General features: G+C 35.9%; 1 protein-coding gene across 1 annotated transcript in view; it reads left to right on the top strand.

Annotated features, from left to right (window-relative positions):
* The window catches only part of GPR158 (G protein-coupled receptor 158), a 304191-nt gene that overhangs the window by 139590 nt on the left and 146477 nt on the right, over window positions 1-18124 (top strand). The window contains exon 3 of the mRNA XM_010965075.3: window positions 2745-2847. Coding sequence (XP_010963377.2) covers window positions 2745-2847 — 103 coding nt within the window. The remainder of the gene's footprint in view (window positions 1-2744; window positions 2848-18124) is intronic.

Raw genomic sequence — 18124 nt, forward strand, 5'->3', positions numbered from 1 at the left:
GCCAAGATCACTTGTAACACTCCAAGACAAGTGTATGTAAGCAGCAGCACATTTAGGTCCACACAGGCTCCACAATCTTGGAGTGTATGCTTCAGAGTGATATTCTTTTATTGAATTTAACTGGTTGAACATTTAAAAATTTTTCTTTGAGAATATAAGATAATTTAAGACTAAAACAGTTTGAGGTAACTAATAATTCATATTGCAGTATTTCCCATAATTAGGAAGCATTTTTTTAAGTTCAGGGGACTTTATATTTGGTGATATTTATCTAATCAAGTAGATTTTTTAGAAACTTGATTTTTCTTTCAGCTCTATAGTTAACTTATATTAAAGAGGTATTCTTGTTCCAATAAACTTTCAGATCTGCCTTAGACATTTAAAATTCTCATCTGAGTCAGTGTTGCATTGCCAAGTGACATTACCAGGGATTTAGTGCTGATTGAATGAATAGCGTTAACCTCCAGTGAAGCAGAATATTTAAAGTACACTGCTATATTCTTAGTGTCCAAGACTTGTTTTACCTGGACGTATCTTGGCCAGATGAATGTTTAGTTGGTGTAACTCACAAGAAATTCCATGTTATGCACTTAGTATCGCTGTCTAGTTAATTAAATAATGACACCTCATTGAATTGCTCTTCTCAGTATCCTTTGCTTCGTCCTTTCTGCCTCACCTCTTAGCCTCCTAAGGAGGGTCCCAAGTCTCACCACTTATTTACTTCACTGCCTACAGGCACTCCCTTAATGGTCTAGTCTTCTCTCATGGCTTTATCTGTCATCTGTAAGCAAATGAATCCCAAATTATACAGCCCAGACATCTCTCCTAAATTCCATACTACTTTATCAGACTGCCTATTTGATATTGAGAATTAAATTTCAAATAGACACTTCATTAACATTTGTAAAACTGAATTTCTGCTCTTTTCTCCAAATCGACTTCACCTGCAGCCTTTCCCAGCTCAATGATGGCATCTCCATTCTTAAGGTTGCTCAGACCAAGATCACTGGAGTCATCCTTTATTCTTCTCTTCCTCTTATACCCCATATTGCACCGGTTAGGACATCTTGGTAGTTCTGCCTTCTTCAAACTGGACCTGCATCTGACTGAGTGATTGTTCTTACAAACTAAAAAATAATAATAAGGCTTTAGAGAATTTAGGAGAACAGCCCAAATCCACATAGTAAGTGATTAAAGTCAGAATTCAAATATGTATTTTCTGACTGACCACAAATAATATGATCTCTTCACCATACTAGTGCTTCTCCAAAGTAATTGTTATAATTGCCCTTTTGTTTATACAATTCAGAAATATGATCTGATCCACTATATGACGGGGCCTTTATAAATAGTATATGTTAATTCATTCAGGTCCTTTAGGAATTCTCTAGGCACACAATAGTTATTTCATAGACACTTGCCAACTCAGTTGAACTGCCTGGTGCTCATCTGCTCTTGTATTTTGCTCTGGGTGAAGAACTGTGTTTTCAATTGAAAGATATAATTGGGTATGTGGGTGTTGGGTGGGGTAAAAAAGGGGGGTATTAATTATATAAAATATTCAAGAAGGTATTTTAGAAAGCTCTTTTTTCAAAGGTTTTCTTGGTATAATATGTGAATTTAGAGCATGTATTAGCTCTTGCTACCTTACATATAAATGCTTTACTATTTGCTGGAGTTTTCAATGATATGCAGTAATCAATCTTGTTACCAGTCATTAAAACTTAGATTGTAGGAGCATTATTTAGATAATTTAGAATTTTCTCTCAAGGGCCTTTGTATCAGAGGGACACTTTATAACTTTTAAATTCACTAAATTCCTAGCTCCTCTAATAGATTATAATGGCAAAAAGGCAAAAAGGTTGAGATCTTGTTAAAGAGATATCAGAAAAGAAGTTTCAGTGTTGATTAAATTCTTGAAACACTCTGCTTTACTGATAAACTGTATTTTAATAGAAGTTATTCCATGCTTATGTAATTGAATGTAACAGAAATCAAGTATGTTACACTGAATTTTGCTAGGGTTCAGTGATATAATTGAAAGAAGCCAATATTAAGCTTTAGGGAGCTGTCCATTATGTGTATCTGTGTAACATGTTTGGAAAGCCAATCATTGTTTTTCTTCTTTTTATGTGCATGTATAACATTTATCTATGAAACAGATTTTAGGTAAAAAGCACTTTGGATTATTAGTTCAACTTTTTTTTCTTTTCTAAATTTACAATTTAAAGTTTACTTGCTTTGTTATTCCATCAATTTGTATTTTTTATTTGGAGGGTGAAATTTGATAAATACTTAATTCATGGGCAGTTTCCACATATTAACTTCTATATATCTGTCTGTCCATCTAGCTACTTACCGACCTTTGCTCTGGTGGAAATATTTAGCACGGAATCACTTAAAATATTCTTATAGGCTTAGGAAATGTCTCTTAAAGCAGTAAGATGATATTTGAGACATTGAAAAAACCTATGTCTATAATTACTTCCTATGGCAATTGACTGAGATAAAGACGTATGGCAAATGCAGCTGTAACGGCATATATTTAGAAAGGAAACTCAGTTTGCTACTTCTAAAAAAAAGTCTGTTGGCCAACAAACCTAAAATAAAAGTTCAAAAGTGGGACATTTTATTTCTGGAAAGTACGATAGTTCTGTTACCAGTTGCAATGACAGATAGCTGTGCATCTTTATACTGTGAAATAGACTGTGATCAACTGTATTGCTGTCTTTTCTGTTTCATAGTGTATGCCAATTAAAGGCCTAGGATTCGTGCTTGGAGCCTATCAGTGCATTTGCAAAGCGGGATTCTATCATCCTCAAGTCTTCTCAGTGAACAACTTTCAGAGTAAGTGCCCTTTGCTTCTGTGCATATATGTGAATACATCTAATATCTACCATAATTAATTACTCAGACTTTCTATTAACCTTGTGGAGCAAGATGATTACATTCCCACTGGTTTGGCATTGTTTCATCACTTAAGGAGTGTTTTGCTTCAGTTTGTCATCTCCAGTCCTCTGGATTACCACCAGAAAATGTGTTTGCTTTAGGCATATTTTCATTTTCAATACATTTTAAATGCCTGAAAATATTGTAGCTACTCAAATAAGACCAATTGGGATTCACTTATTGAGAACTGTTGCATAAAATTCCTAAAACTAATATTGCTAGTTTGCTTATTTATTTATCAATCTGTTTATATGTTAGGTCTCTACACTACATGAAGAATTTCCACAAAGTTAATATCTTAAAGCAACAGAGTCTTATTATCACAGTTTTAACTGGTTAGCTTTTCAGTCAGAGGTTAGCTGGTTCCTCTGCACAGGCTCTTACTGGGCCAAAATCAGGGTGTCGCCTGCGATGTGATCAGATCCGAGGCTCAGGGTCTTCTTCCAGGTTCATTCTGGTCATTGGCAGAATTTGGTTCCTTGCAACTGTATATGTGTGAGGTCCCCTAGATGCCAACCTGGGCTTACATTCAGCACCTAGAAGTCTCCTCAAAGCCTAGTCATGTGACCCTCTCAGCTTTGCACCTTACTTTTCAAGGCTACCAAGAAAATTTTCCCAGTTTGTTCAAGATGGAGTCTCCTGTAATGTAATCGTGGGAGTGACTATCCTATCACTTTGCCATGTAATGTAACCTAATCGAAGGAAAGGCTACCCCGTTATATTTACAGGTCCACCCACACTCAAGGAGAGGTGATTATACAGGGCAGATACAGGCTATCTCATTTTATTGTACTTTTCTTTAGTGCACAGCAAAGATATTGTACTTTTCTTTTCTTTTCTTTTCTTTTTTTTAACAAATTAAAGGTTTGTGGCAACCCTGTGTTATCAGATGATAATTAGCACTTTTTCACAATAAAATATTTTTTAATTGAGGTACGTACATTATTTTCTTTAAACATAATGCTCTTGGGCACTTAATCGACTATATGCTGTATGCATAACTTTTATATGCACTAGGAAATCAAAACATTTGTGTGACTTGTTTTATTGTGGTTTCACTTTATTGCAGTGGTCTGGAACCAAACCCACAATATCTCTGTGGTGTGCAGGTACTCCAGAATCAAAACTTGCTCACTTGATTATTTTTATCTTACTCCAGAAGATGTCACTGTTACAATTTGAATATTGACTTTTTACTCTATCTCTAGAGAATTCAATGTTGCTATATTGGCTTGTAGCCAACTGTTGGATATAATAATTAAGAAGGAATGTAGTGGTGAGAGGAGGAGTCTTCTGGGAAGTTAGGGTTGGGGGTTGCTAAGACTGAGGCACAGGTGTCATTTAGATAGTCAGCCATAAATCCTTGCCCGCGGGACTGTTGGCCTGTGTAGGAATTTGCATCTCTCCTAGGCATAGTTCAAAGGATACATTGAGATTCAGACCTGAGTGTCTTTCTCTGGGAAACTTGGTAGACAATTACAGATTTTTATTCCTGGTTTTCTCTTGGAGAGCAGTGTTCTTCACCTTGAGACTGTTTATACTTAACTTCTAGGTTCTGGAGGTGAGTAACATTTTGCTCTCTCCTCAGTCATGTAATTCCCACAGTCCAGGCCTTGTTCTGAGTAGTAGGTGTTGTAGGCGTAATTTCAAGACGGACTCCAAGATTCTGTTCCCATGTGTGCTTACAATCCCTCACCTTGCATGTGGGTGGGGCCTGTGAGTATAAAATGAGGTACTCACTCCCTTGCTAGGCTATGTTATGGCCTAAAATCAAAGGTGATGTTACAGTCACTCAAGTGATTACATTGCATTAAATAAGACTCCTTCCCATCGTAGCAGACTGGAGAGAGAGTCTAGTACCAGCTGTGAAGAAGTAAATTAGCTTGTTGTAAGAGGGCCATGTCGCTAGGACCTGAGTGACCCTTAAGAGCTAAAGGCAGCCAGCAAGAGTACAGGGACCTCAGTCCTATAAATGCAAGATCTATAAATTCTTCCAATAGCCTGAATACATTTGAAAGAGGACCCAGATGAGAATATAGCCTGGTCACAACCTTGGTTTCCATCTAGTGAGACCCTGAGCAGAGACCCCAGCTTCACTGGGCCACACTTCTGATCAACAGAACCTGGGAAATAATAGGTGTTTTAAGCCATAGGTCTTCAGTAAGTTATTACACAGCAATAGAAAACTGATACAATAGCAAGGATAACATATTTTCAGCATGGATATGCTTTTTCTCATGTGTATGTGTGTGTGCGGGCATGTGTGTGTTTACCAAACCATGGCGATAGCCCAGCTACTTTGGCATTCCTCACATTTATGGTCCAGACATAACATATGATTCAACACTGAAGGATTAAGGGAATAGGTTTTAGCTTATGTTCTGTGAAGGTATTTTGTGTCTGGTTTACCCACATTTGTTCTCAGCTCCCACTATGTGACTGAAATAAAACATCTAAATATTGTAGAACCAGAGAATGACTATGCCATTTGCTTATAACACAACCGGGAGAAACTAGTTAACCTTTAACAACTTATCTTTATTTAATTTGCACACTCCTACTTTCTTCCTTATTTTAAAAGTCAGTGTTTTTCACTGGACCTACTCTCTCTAAGAAGAGGCTGCTTCTCTGCGGAAGTCCAACCCCCATGCTGTACACACGGCAGCCCTAGAAAAGAGGCCACAGTTTTCAGAAAGATAATCTATATTTGGACATAGCTGCGATTCAGCTTTGACCTCAGCACATACTTAACTAGAACCAGCCTGCCTCAATGACAGAGCAGGAAGCTAACTGCATGTTATAATTCGAGGTCAGTGAAGTGCTCTTTGACCAAAAATAACATTCCTGATGGCCAGTGCCAGGTTGCATGAAAATCTAACATTGTTCATTCCTTGTCCTAAAGAACACAAAGTATAACTCACCAGGGTCATCTACCAAGGACTCTCCAAACATTTAAAAATATTTTTGTTTATTGTTAGACTTATACCACATATCTATGTGTTTTAATATATTATAACAGTTTTTAATCATAGTATCTAGGCAATTTATATGCGCAGTTGTTTTCGTATGTTCTTGAGGCGGTTTCCATGAAGTAAGGAATGACCACATTTATCCCTTGGGCCAAAGGTAAAGAAAGTATTGAAGACCCAAAAAATGAGATAACACATGTAAAACAGCTAGCATAGTAGACGATATATAATAAGTGTTCATAATATGTAGTTAAATAACTGAATAAGGAAACAAACACACATACATCAGTGATACGTATAAAGAGATAATCCTTAAGTACCACTGGTATTTAGCACTTGCCTCACATATTTTATTATATTAGGATAACCAGTTTTTAAAAGTAGAGCTCTTGGAGTATGAATTCTACATGGGTCTGCAGGAAGATGGGACAGCAAGTCTGTAACAACCAGTGCTGCACTGAGAAGGGCAGTAGGAAGAAGTCTTGGGAGTTAGAGGCAACAGGAAGAAATCAGTTGCTTGATAGCGAAAATGGGACACAGAAAACAGAAAAGGATGTACCTCAAAGATAAAACTTATTTAATTTATAGCTGTAAATCTAGAAAAAGGCCTGACATTCCCAAACCTATAATAGTCTTTTATCCCATTTGGAGACAGGAGCTAAGATGTGGTGCTCTTAGAGAAAATGTCAAAGAGAGTGTTACACATCCTGTTAAAATATGAAGTGATTTAAAAATCTTTATTTAGACCTAGGCCCACAGTAAACAAAGGGCTTGTAAAGATCAACATAGATATGTTCAGACGACTTGATTTAAAATTGTGCCGACAGCCCAGAGACTGTGTTCCTAGCGTCTCTCTTTAAATTGGTGGTCATATGAGAGCTAATAGGATCTGACATCTGGATAGCAGCAGGATTTTAGAATAACCAAGTCCTGATGTGTAACTGTCTCCTCAAATCCAGGCTGTTCACTTCCAGGTTGATGAAATACAAGCTTATGACAGGCTCATCTTCCTCAAATCCATCTGCCTCAGTACAAACTCTAGCCAGAGTAAAATCTCTTTTCTCTTTTATGTGGGACACATCACCAGCCTCTCAGTCTTACCTCTCTTGCCTTTTGGATCCACTTCAGCTCATGTACATTCCCAGATAAACCCAACTTACAAATGACCTGCATCTAAAAGTGACAGTCCCTGCTTTGCCACTTCTGGTGCTGTTGATGGCAAGAGGAGAAAAATGCCAGAAAAACTCAGACACTTTTAAAATGTGTAGTCTTGGAGGAAAAAAAATGGGCAGCTCTTTGAAAGCAGGTACAATATAGGGATGCAGAGCTCCAACCAAACTGCTAAGCAAGGCTAACCTATCTCTGGGATGGGCATCTTTTTTGTTGCTCATGGGCCTCACACTGGTTACCCCTCTTCTATTTCATGGCTGGAGAGCTGGAGGTACTTGGTTTTTTGCAGATGAAGACCAGCATCAGTCTCTAGTCCAATCCCAAAATATAACACCCAGTCCTTCAAAAATCTTCCTTTCTCCCTTACTAGCTGAAATTTTAATTTCTTTGATTTTTTCTTTATTTATGACTTTTATTTATTTACATTATTTTACATTATTAGGCTTCTAATTAGAGATTCACTTACATCAACATTCAGCTTCCCCCAAATAAAAAACCTTTGGCAGGGAAATTTGACTGTCAGTCATTCCTACATTAGCTCACTGTATAGGTGGGGTAGTGCCCTCCAAACCCTAAAAGATGTGCATGTTCCAATTTTCACAACCTGCAAAAATGTCACTTCCCATGGGAAAGGGGGAATTTTCAGATGTGATAAAATTACAAACACAGAAGTGGCGAGTTTATCCTGGATTATCCAGGTGGGTCCAGTCTAATCATCTAAGTCCTGAAAAGTAGAGAGCCATTCCCAGCTGTGGTCAGAGACATGCAAGGACCGAGGAAGGGTCAGAGAAATGCTGCATTGCTGGCTTTGAAGATGGAAAAAAGGGTCCAACAGCCAAGGAATGTAGGTTGCCTCAAGAAGCTGGAAAAACTGTACACTCACTAGAAATTGACACAACATTGTAAACTGATTATACTTCAATAATAATAATAAAAAAAAAAAGCAGCAGCAGCTGGAAAAGGCGAGGAAATGGAGTCTCTCCGGCACCCTCCAGGAGGGAAAAAAATGCAGCCTTGCTCACAGCTTGATTACAGGCCAGTGAGACCCATGTCAGATGTCTGAGCTACAGAAATATAAGAATGAATTTAACTTTAGCTGACTCTTAGACTACACAGCCTTAGGGGCACTGACCCCTGCGAAGCTGGAAACCCATGTATAACTTTATAGTCGGCCTTCCTTATCTGTGGTTCCACATGAGTGGATTCAGCCAACCACGGATCGCATAGTGCTGTGGTACGTGTTTAGTGAAGAACATCCACATGTAAGTGAACCTGCGCAGTTCAAACCTGTGTTGTTCAAGGGTCAACTGTATATTGTATTTCACATAAGAAGCAATATAGATTTGGGTAAGACACCAAGTTTGTGATAATTTGTTACAGCAGTAGTAGAAAACTAGGACACTCAGTAAGTTTGTTTTCACTCTTGCACATTCCAGTATTCACTGTAGGCCTAGTGTTTTTTTTTCTAGAGGAAATTAGTCACAATTCCAAGTGATTGCTGACTTAGACAGTTCATAACCTAGTGGGCTTTCTGGTTTCGAGTGGCCTTGGAATCAGATGGGTTGAAGTCTTATCCCCACTTACTAGCAGGAGACTGCGGAAGTTTCTCATATAGTCTGAGTGAAATCTCTGCCCTTGGGAGTTATGAGGAGGAATTGAGGTCACATATGATATCCCTCAAATTATAGTGATTATTATATGAGTGAATATGGAGAATGTAGTCCTTATTTATTTATAGTACTTATGTATTGAGTGTTGTGGGGATTGAATAAGTTGTCTATAGGCAAAAAAAAAATCCATTCACGTTTAATAATTTTATAGTTCAGATCAAAATTGTTCCAAGATCTGAGGTAGTATTTTTGTCCAAAGAAAAATACCACTAAAGTCACTTATAAGAAATAAAAAAACTAGAAGATAGCAGAAAAATAAATATAAGATATATGTGTAAGCATATAGAAATACAGGGAAAGATTGACTATTTCATAGTGAGGAAATATAAATTAAAAAATTTTTGTACTGGGCTTTATTTTGAGTTTATTGTTACAGCTAGCCATCCATGATCTAAGTACATGAAAGTATATTAGCTAATCCCAATTTTAGGATATGCAAATATATATTCATATCCAAACAGTAAGAATCTGTTTGGATAGCAGTGTAAATATAACCACAATCTGCTAACTGTACTCTCCCTGTGACTGTTACAAATATTGAGCCAAATATGCACAGAAATCTCCTGAATGTGTTGGAGCTACTCATGTGCATGTAACTATTTCCACTTAATTTCTGGATGTGATTTCATCAAGCCGGAGACTGGTGGCAGATTGCTTCATCATTCTAAACAGATGAAATAACGAACAGCGTATATATCTTCCCATGGGTAGCTCACTGCAGCATTTTAACTCCAAACATTGATTGATGAATATGTTCCCTCCAGTTCTAATGAAAAATCAAATATGTGTATGGGAAGGAAGAAGATGTTTACCCTAATAATGATTTCAGATGAGCATTATTTTTATGCAGAGTTGATGCTGAATTCTCAATGTCTGGCCTGATTCTTTGTTACTTCCAGCTGAGTTATGTTCATTGTCTGTGACTCATCTTTTTCTTTCATGCCTGTGGAATGGAAAGAAGAGGAGGTTGTGACATGAAAGCACATGGGGCTGGTCTTGCAAAAGTCCAAGTTTATTCTTCTTCTGCCAGAACCAGTTCCTAGCACTGAGGGCCACAATACTTCCAAGAAGGCTCCTCGGATCAACTGGTTTTTTGATTGATTTATATATCTGAAAATCCATCTGTCAAAAAATATTACAGGGTGCTATGTGCCAGACAATGTTTAGAACTGGAGAAAAGGAAGTGGGTAAAAAAAAGTGAGGCTTCTAAGCTTCCAGGACAAACCCACATCTTCCCAAAACAACTTGCAATACCCACAAACAACAAATGAGGGCAATCTTCAGTAAAATACAACTCACTGCCCAAGGTTAGTAAAGTAGGTCAAATGTAAGAGCTTTAAGGTTTAACTGGCCTTAAAGGGTAGGCATGATTTCTGTCCAGATACTCAGTTGTCCAAATGTTGTGTTTTTGCTCTTGTGAAACTGGCACTTAAGAATCTTAATGTGCAAAGTCCTTAGTATTATACTGATATTTCTACATAATGTTTAAACTATGAAGACCTGAAATGTGTAACTTCTGCTTCAGTTCATCCTCCCTCCTCAAACTCATTCCTCATTCTTTTTTAAAACAGAAACTTTTCTTCCATAAAACAGAGGAAGAAAATTTTCTGGAGTACATTTTGAAATATGTACATAAGATATAAAAATGTAGATATATTTTGATGTAGCAGTTTGATACTTCTATAATTTATTCCCAGGAAATTCAATCTAAGTGATTAAGAAAGAATGTATTTTTTTAATCAAAAAAATAGAATAGGAAGAGCAGGAAAAAAGTGCCCCTTTAATTTGTTCATTAGTTAAATCTTTAGAAAATTTTAAAGGAACTGGTATTTTTTTAAAAACTGGAAATCTTTAGTGTTTTATCAGCAATAACTGAAATTACCACTTGGGTTTTTATCTTAAGTGAAATTTCTCAATGTATATCCAATGTAATTGTTTTTGGCAGCAGGCATTAGAAATGTAAGTTTTCTAATGTTACATTCTAATTCTATTTGCAATTCCCTTCAAAAGAAAATATGGTATTATCTTGTTGAAGGAAAAAGTTTAAGATATCACTACTTAATATTATGTACAACTTTTGTACTTAATATTATGGACAACTTTTAATCAATGAGTAATGCAGTTTATTCTTTGCTGAACTTTTTTGTGGAAATAGTTATGGCTACCTAGGAATGACAACACTATTAACTGAAATTCATTTTTAATAAAGTGATAGGATGTCTAAGCAAGTCATTTAGAACTCTATCTCTGCATTTTATGGGGTTATTTTGAATTGTCTAATTTATTTCAGTAGAAGATTTTTAAAAATCCCCAAATGGGGTGAAATATGTAGAACGGCATTGTTAATAGTATTAACTGTCCTAATCTTGTAAGAATATCAGTAAGCAGTACCCAGTTTAAAAAGAGCAGCATAAAGATGAAGGACTCACTAAGAAATCATCTCCATTTCCTGGTTTAATGATAACAAAGTATTTCCATGTAAAATAATGTGACCAACAGTAACATACAGATACACAACTAAGTATTTATTATATGAGTTTGATATACACTATTTTTCAACAGCTGTATACTTGCTGTGTGTTACAGTCATAAAAACTTGCTGATTTATAGTCTGTAAAGCAAAAACCTTATAAAACACAGCAAAACTACAGACTGATCAGAAGACTGTTTTGGGGGACTAGGAAAAATACTTTGTTAATCATGTTTCATCAGGGACTAGAGACATGGCACCTAAATGCAAGACATGATCCTGGATTTCATCCTGGATGTGTAACAGTAGCTGCAAAGGACATCACTGTGAGAACTAGTGAAATTTTGATACGGACTACTCATGAAAACACGTGGTGTCAATATTAAAGTTCCCAATTTTGATAACTGTAATGTGGTTTTGTATGAGAATCCTCTTTTCACAGGACATACAAGCTGAAGTGTTTATGGGTAAAGAGACACACTATCTCAAATGCTCCAGAAAAAATAGTATAGAGATAAATTTATAAACATTTTTTTTATACATTGAGGAAATATGAGTGATAAAGTAAATGCTGAAGAATGCAAATAATTAGTGAATTAGTAAGGAATATTACATTTGGTAAATTTAAAGTGCATAGTGTTACTTTGATGCACTTGTACATTGTAATATGTCATTGAGCCAATACTGAATCACATTACATCATTATAGTACAATATTTTTGTGTATATTCCTTTATTGTGCATCAGATCTCTATGACTTATTTACTACTTCTTACAAGTTTGTAGCTTTAAATACCATCAGTCCTATCCCCCCACATCCTATTGCTGGTAACCACCATTTTATTCTGTGTTTTATAGGTTTGACTTTTAGATTCCACATAAGATTCCATATTGGTGTTACCATATCGTACTTATCTTTCTCTATCTAACTTATCTTGTTTCACATAATGTACTCAAGTTTCATCCCTGTTGTCACAAATGGTAGGATATCCTATTTTCTCATGGCTGTATAACATTCCATTATATATGTATATAATATGCTGTATATTTTTAATCCATCTACATGGGGTTCCTTGCAGCTTTTCAGTGCATTTCAAATTATATCAAAATTAAAATCTACAAAAATAGAATTTTTAGGATTTCAGAGGTCTAAATGTTTTCAGTAATTGTAGCATTGGTGGGTTAATGAGGTCTTTGGGATTTGGAGCAAAAATTCCTTCTTTGCTGATCGCTATCCAGAGGGTCCTGGTTTTAAAATATTTGTTTTTATTATGTTTTTATTATAAAGACAATGTACACATTAAAGAAACTTGGAATGTATAAAAAGTAGAGTTTAAAAAGTCATTTGAAAGTCTATTGTTCATTTAATTCTTTAAGTTTATAGTTTTTGTTCAATAAATTCATTTTTATTTATTTTTTTCTTTTTGTCTATTTTTTATTTTTTAACATTTCTATTGAGTTATAGTCATTTTACAATGTTGTGTCAAATTCCAATATAGAGCACAATTTTTCAGTTATACATGAACATACATATGTTCATTGTCACATTTTTTTCTGCTGTGAGCTACCATAAGATCTTGTAAATATTTCCCTGTGCCAAACAGTATAATCTTGTTTATCTGTTCTACATTTTGAAATCCCAGTCTGCCCCTTCTCACCCCCCACCCCCTTGGCAAAACCACAGGTTTCTATCCTATGTCTATGAGTCTGTTTCTGTTTTGTATTTATGTTTTGTTTTGTTTTGTTTTGTTTTTTAGATTCCACATATGAGTGATTTCATATGGTATTTTTCTTTCTCTTTCTGGCTTACTTCACTTAGAATGACATTCTCCAGGAGCATCCATGTTGCTGCAAATGGCGTTATGTTGTCAGTATTTATGGCTGAATAGTATTCCATTGTATAACCATATAGGCAAAACATTATCTGACATACATCTCAAAAATGTTCTCCTAGGACAGTCTACCCAAGCAATAGAAATAAAAGCAAGAATAAATAAATGGGACCTAATTAAACTTACAAGCTTCTGCACAGTAAAGGAAACTATAAGTAAAACAAAAAGACAACTTATGGAATGGGAGAAAATTTTTGCAAATGAAACCAACAAAGGCTTGATCTCCAGAATATATAAGCAGCTCATACGACTTAATAAGAAAAAAAAAACAACCACCTGATCCAAAAATGGGCAGAAGACCTAAACAAGCAATTCTCCAAGGAAGACATACAAATGATCAATAGGCACATGAAAAAAATGCTCAATATCACTAATTATCAGAGAAATGCAAATCAAAACTACAATGAGGTATCACCTCACACCAGTCAGAATGGCCATCATTCAAAAGTCCACAAATGACAAATGCTGGAGGGGCTGTGGAGAAAAGGGAACCCTCCTACACTGCTGGTGGGAATGCAGTTTGGTGCAGCCACTGTGGAAAACAGTATGGGGCTTCCTCAAAAGACTAGGAATAGACTTACCATGTGACCCAGGAATCCTGCTCCTGGGCATATACCCAGAAGGAACCCTACTTCAGGATGACACCTGCACCCCAATGTTCATAGCAGCACTATTTACAATAGCCATGACATGGAAACAGCCTAAATGTCCATCAACAGATGACTGGATAAAGAAGCAGTTTATAGTTTTTATATAAATGTCTGTATATATGATCTGCCTAAAAATTTGGCATTCTATTCATTTGAAATATAATTTTCTAGAACATAGTTTGTTACATAGAATTCCACTGAGTAAATGTAATGTGGTTTACTTAGCCATTCTAAAGTTTATATTTTTACTAGTTTATGTAAATGTAAAATGTATAAAAAATGTCCAGAAAGTTTGTGTCTTTCTGATGTCAATGTGAAAAATTACGCTAAGCAAATAGGTTAACATATTGTTTACAAATTGCCACGATTTATCTTGATGGGCTCATGTTTACAGGTGATTGTTTTAGATTCACCAGACATCCTGAGATGCTACTATAACCTTCTCCCAAAGTCCTCTGTATTTTTGTTCAGGGCAGCATAATTGATCACCCATATAATGAACTGAAAATTTGCTATTGCCAAAGCTAATAGCTCTCCATATTTGCCATTTGTCTTTGGAAAGTATTTATCTGAAAGTTCCAAGTCTCACCTTTGTTTTCCAGCTTCAGCAAAGCAGATTGGGATTCTGTGTATGGAGGATATTTTAAATTGCTAAATTATCATCCAAAGTGATTTCCAAACAGATTTTCCTATAGCTTCAAAAGACACCTGTCATAACTTACATTTTTAGTGTATCTTTCTAATTTATGTCTAGCATGTTTGTGTCTAACATCTATAATTTTGAATAAATTTTGATGCATAAGTGGTTTGAGAGCATGAAGAAAGATTTGAATTGAATTTTTTAAACTATATTTTTGTATTATAGACCAATTAATTTTATTCTTTTGAGAGAGCACTCTCATTATCACCAATTATTTGCTGAGTATCCAGCATGTATAAATTTTTTTTATATTTGCTTATTTGTTTTTTTATTTTTCTCTTAACACTTTTTTATTGAGTTATAGTTATTTTTACAATGTTGTGTCAAATTCCAGTGTAGAGCACAGTTTTTCAGTTATACATGAACATACATATATTCATTGTCACATTCTTTTTCACTGTGAGCTACCACAAGATCTTGTATATATTTCCCTGTGCTATACAGTATAATCTTGTTTATCTATTCTGCATATGCCTGTCAGTATCTACAAATTTTGAACTCCCAGCAGCATGTATAAATTACTGTCTTTGGTGCTGAGTGTATAAAAAGGTGTATGGATCACAGTCCCTGGTCTCTGGGAACTTAAAATTTTGAACCATTATAAACATAATATACCATTCAGTAGGTTAACCAAAAGCCCATTATTATTACCTAATAGTAGTATGATTTCTACTAGCTGTGTATATTTTCTTGTCCTAGATAGAGAACTTCAGCATAAACTAATAAAATATTTTTGGAACCAGAAAATTATTTGATCATGCTTTGTATCCTATAGGAAACACTAAATGTAAAGGCTCTATCCTTAATTTTAACTTTCTTGAGCTTTAGAAGTCATCTCTGACTTTCAGTTTTGCTTTTTCTTCAATTATGCTTTCTCTTCAATTTCTTTCTCTCCATTTTAACACTTTGTGTCCCTTTTAGAACCTCATAATTTTGTTACCGAACACAAGTTCATGTGCATGACACACAGTGAGGCCAAACAATACTGCAATGTCAGAGTTTGGAGCAGAAGAAGGTTTTCTGCAGTGCCAAGCAAGGAGAACAAGTGGCTCCTGCCCCTCAAAACCCTGAACTCCCCAAAGGGTTTCAGCTAAGCCTTTTTAAAGTCTAGCTGAGGGAGAGGCATCCCAAAGTATGTGCACAATTTTCCAATTGGCTGATGACGATCAACCCTTAGGCACTAGAAGGTCTGGGGGCTAGATGCTCATGATCATCAAGTAGTTAATTTCTTCCTTTTGGTGGTGGTTTTTAGCATCTGGAAAAACTCAAGAAACATGCATGAGATAATAGTATTGAGGTACTTGTGGAGAGGAGCTATAGTAGAGGGTATGGGGGAAGGGTCTGTCCCAGGAAGGCCCCATAGGGTCATGTTTGGTTACAATTTTTTTGTAGTAAAATAAGTGAAGACAATTATTAAAGAGAAAGTTTCTCATGATAACACTTCACTATTTGACATTTGTGAGTTGGTCTTGTGATTATTTTGAGTACAGAGGATAAAATGTGATCATTATTTACTTTCTAACAAATTGCTTTTTATCCATGAATATTGAAAAACTCACTTAGCCAAGATAACTTAGTATTACCTGTATCAGGAAACATAGAATTGTTTGGAGTTATGTCCATTTCCAACCTTATATCTAGCTGCTACTAGTTCAGTAGACATAATACCTGTTCACTGTTATTTCAGTCCTACTTGAGGAAAATAATGGAGTCTGTGGGCTTCTCTGTGGTATGTCCTGTACTCATGATCATATTTTATAGCCCCGTAATTTATATTGGGTCTTTTATAACTTTAGGTTGGAAAATAAAAATATAAAACCATAGTCCTATTTTAGGGAGTTTACAGTTTATTGGGGATCAGCATATAGATCTATGGAATTCTAGCAGTAAGCACAGTAGAACACAGGCAGTTAACAATAGTCATAAGAGCTTGGAGCATTGGGAAGAGAAGTGAACAGAGACAGAGTGGATCAGTCATGAAGAGTTCTCTGTGTTGGTATGGATCTCGGGTAATGTTGGTAAAGAGAACAATGGTGCTGGATAGTTGCATTTGGACTATGGGATCAACTATAGTCCATAGGGATGGACTATGCAACAGGACTACCTGAGGTTCTTGTGTTCCTGAGTTCTACCTCCCATTCTCTGCTTCAGTAGGTTGAATCTAAACAAGCAACAGTCTTTCCAGGAAATTAGAATTGGGGGACATGGCAATCACTATGAAAGAACTTTGATTTATGTGAATGACAAATTATATCAATGTAGAGGAGGTCATAATTAAGAAAGACAAATGTGCAACAGAATTGGGTTAGTGAAAGAAATGTGTATCTTTCTCAATTATGCAGAAATGGTATGTAAGTCTGATTTAGGAATAAAATTTTCTAATAAGGAAAGAAGAAAGGCTAATTTTAAATATATATAAACAGGATTTAATTATATGCACTTAATATACACAGAATAAATTTCACAGAGAATGTACTCCATTTATAATCACAGAAGAAAATTTTTTCTTTTTCTTTTTCTTTTTCCTTTTTAATCCTTGGAAAAGTCTTACAAAGAGAAAACAAGTAACTGATCTTAAACCCAAATGTTTAGAATGTGGCAGGATGTCTTATGGGTGTTTGACAATACAAATATCAGTTGTTGAATTTGGAGAAATCTGAGAAAAGAAACTGTTTGCCTTCTTTTTTTTTTCCTAATGTGAAATTAAAGTTTTTCCTTTGGTGATGATGTAAGCTCACTGAGAGTCCGATTTGGGTAGTTTGATCAACCCACCTTATTAGCATATCTCACCATACTGCAATACGGTTACAATCTATATGATAAAAAGGGAAGTGGCCAGGGTTCTGCTCTTTAAACATGATAGTTTAGACTGGGAGCAATTCACTGCATTCTCTGCTATCTTTAACAAATGGATTGAGATGTAGTACTTATAAAGGAAAGAAAAGGACCACAGGCAAGAATAAACTACTTCTACAAAGTAATTTGCTTTGTGAACATGGAGGAAAGTGTTTAACCACGTAATTCAAGTGTCTGTGAGACTGACCAGTTCTAGGGTTGCTCACCTCTCTAAGTCTATGGTCAGTGTATTGTTCAAATCATGTTTTATATGACTTTGGAACTTAGAAGCTATCTCTTTTTTGTGCCCTGCATCACATACTCTTGATATATCTCAGATTTTACCCACTATGATAGTTACAGGGCATGCTACCAGTGTCTCCCCTCAAGTGTCCCCAGAATTTCCTTTTCTGCCTCAGGGCTTCCTCTGAAGCCCTCTAAGCTTGCTCAAGCCCTTGTCCAGGAGTGCTGGAGGAATTGAAGTCCCCTGGGAACAACTATCAACCAGTGGGATTGGTAGTTGCTGTATAAATGCTCCCATCCCTTTGGAGAGACAATTCTGCAGGGTATTGTATGCAGTGTGTAGAGAGCTCCCAGAAAGATTGAGCCCACATTACCCACAGTGACATCCAACTCAATAATGTACCTTTTATTACCTTTTTTTTCTTCCTTGTCTCACTCTACCTCACCCTTTTAGGAAATCACCTTCCAAATCAGTTATCTGTACCCAGATTGTTATCTCAGGCTCTGCTTTTGGTGGACCCAAACCAAGATAGCAGCTTTAGCTCTTTGATCAAGTCATTTAAATCCAGAGAAAATA

Source organism: Camelus bactrianus, chromosome 35 (genome assembly GCF_048773025.1).
Source record: "Camelus bactrianus isolate YW-2024 breed Bactrian camel chromosome 35, ASM4877302v1, whole genome shotgun sequence".
NCBI classification, from domain to species: domain Eukaryota; kingdom Metazoa; phylum Chordata; class Mammalia; order Artiodactyla; family Camelidae; genus Camelus; species Camelus bactrianus.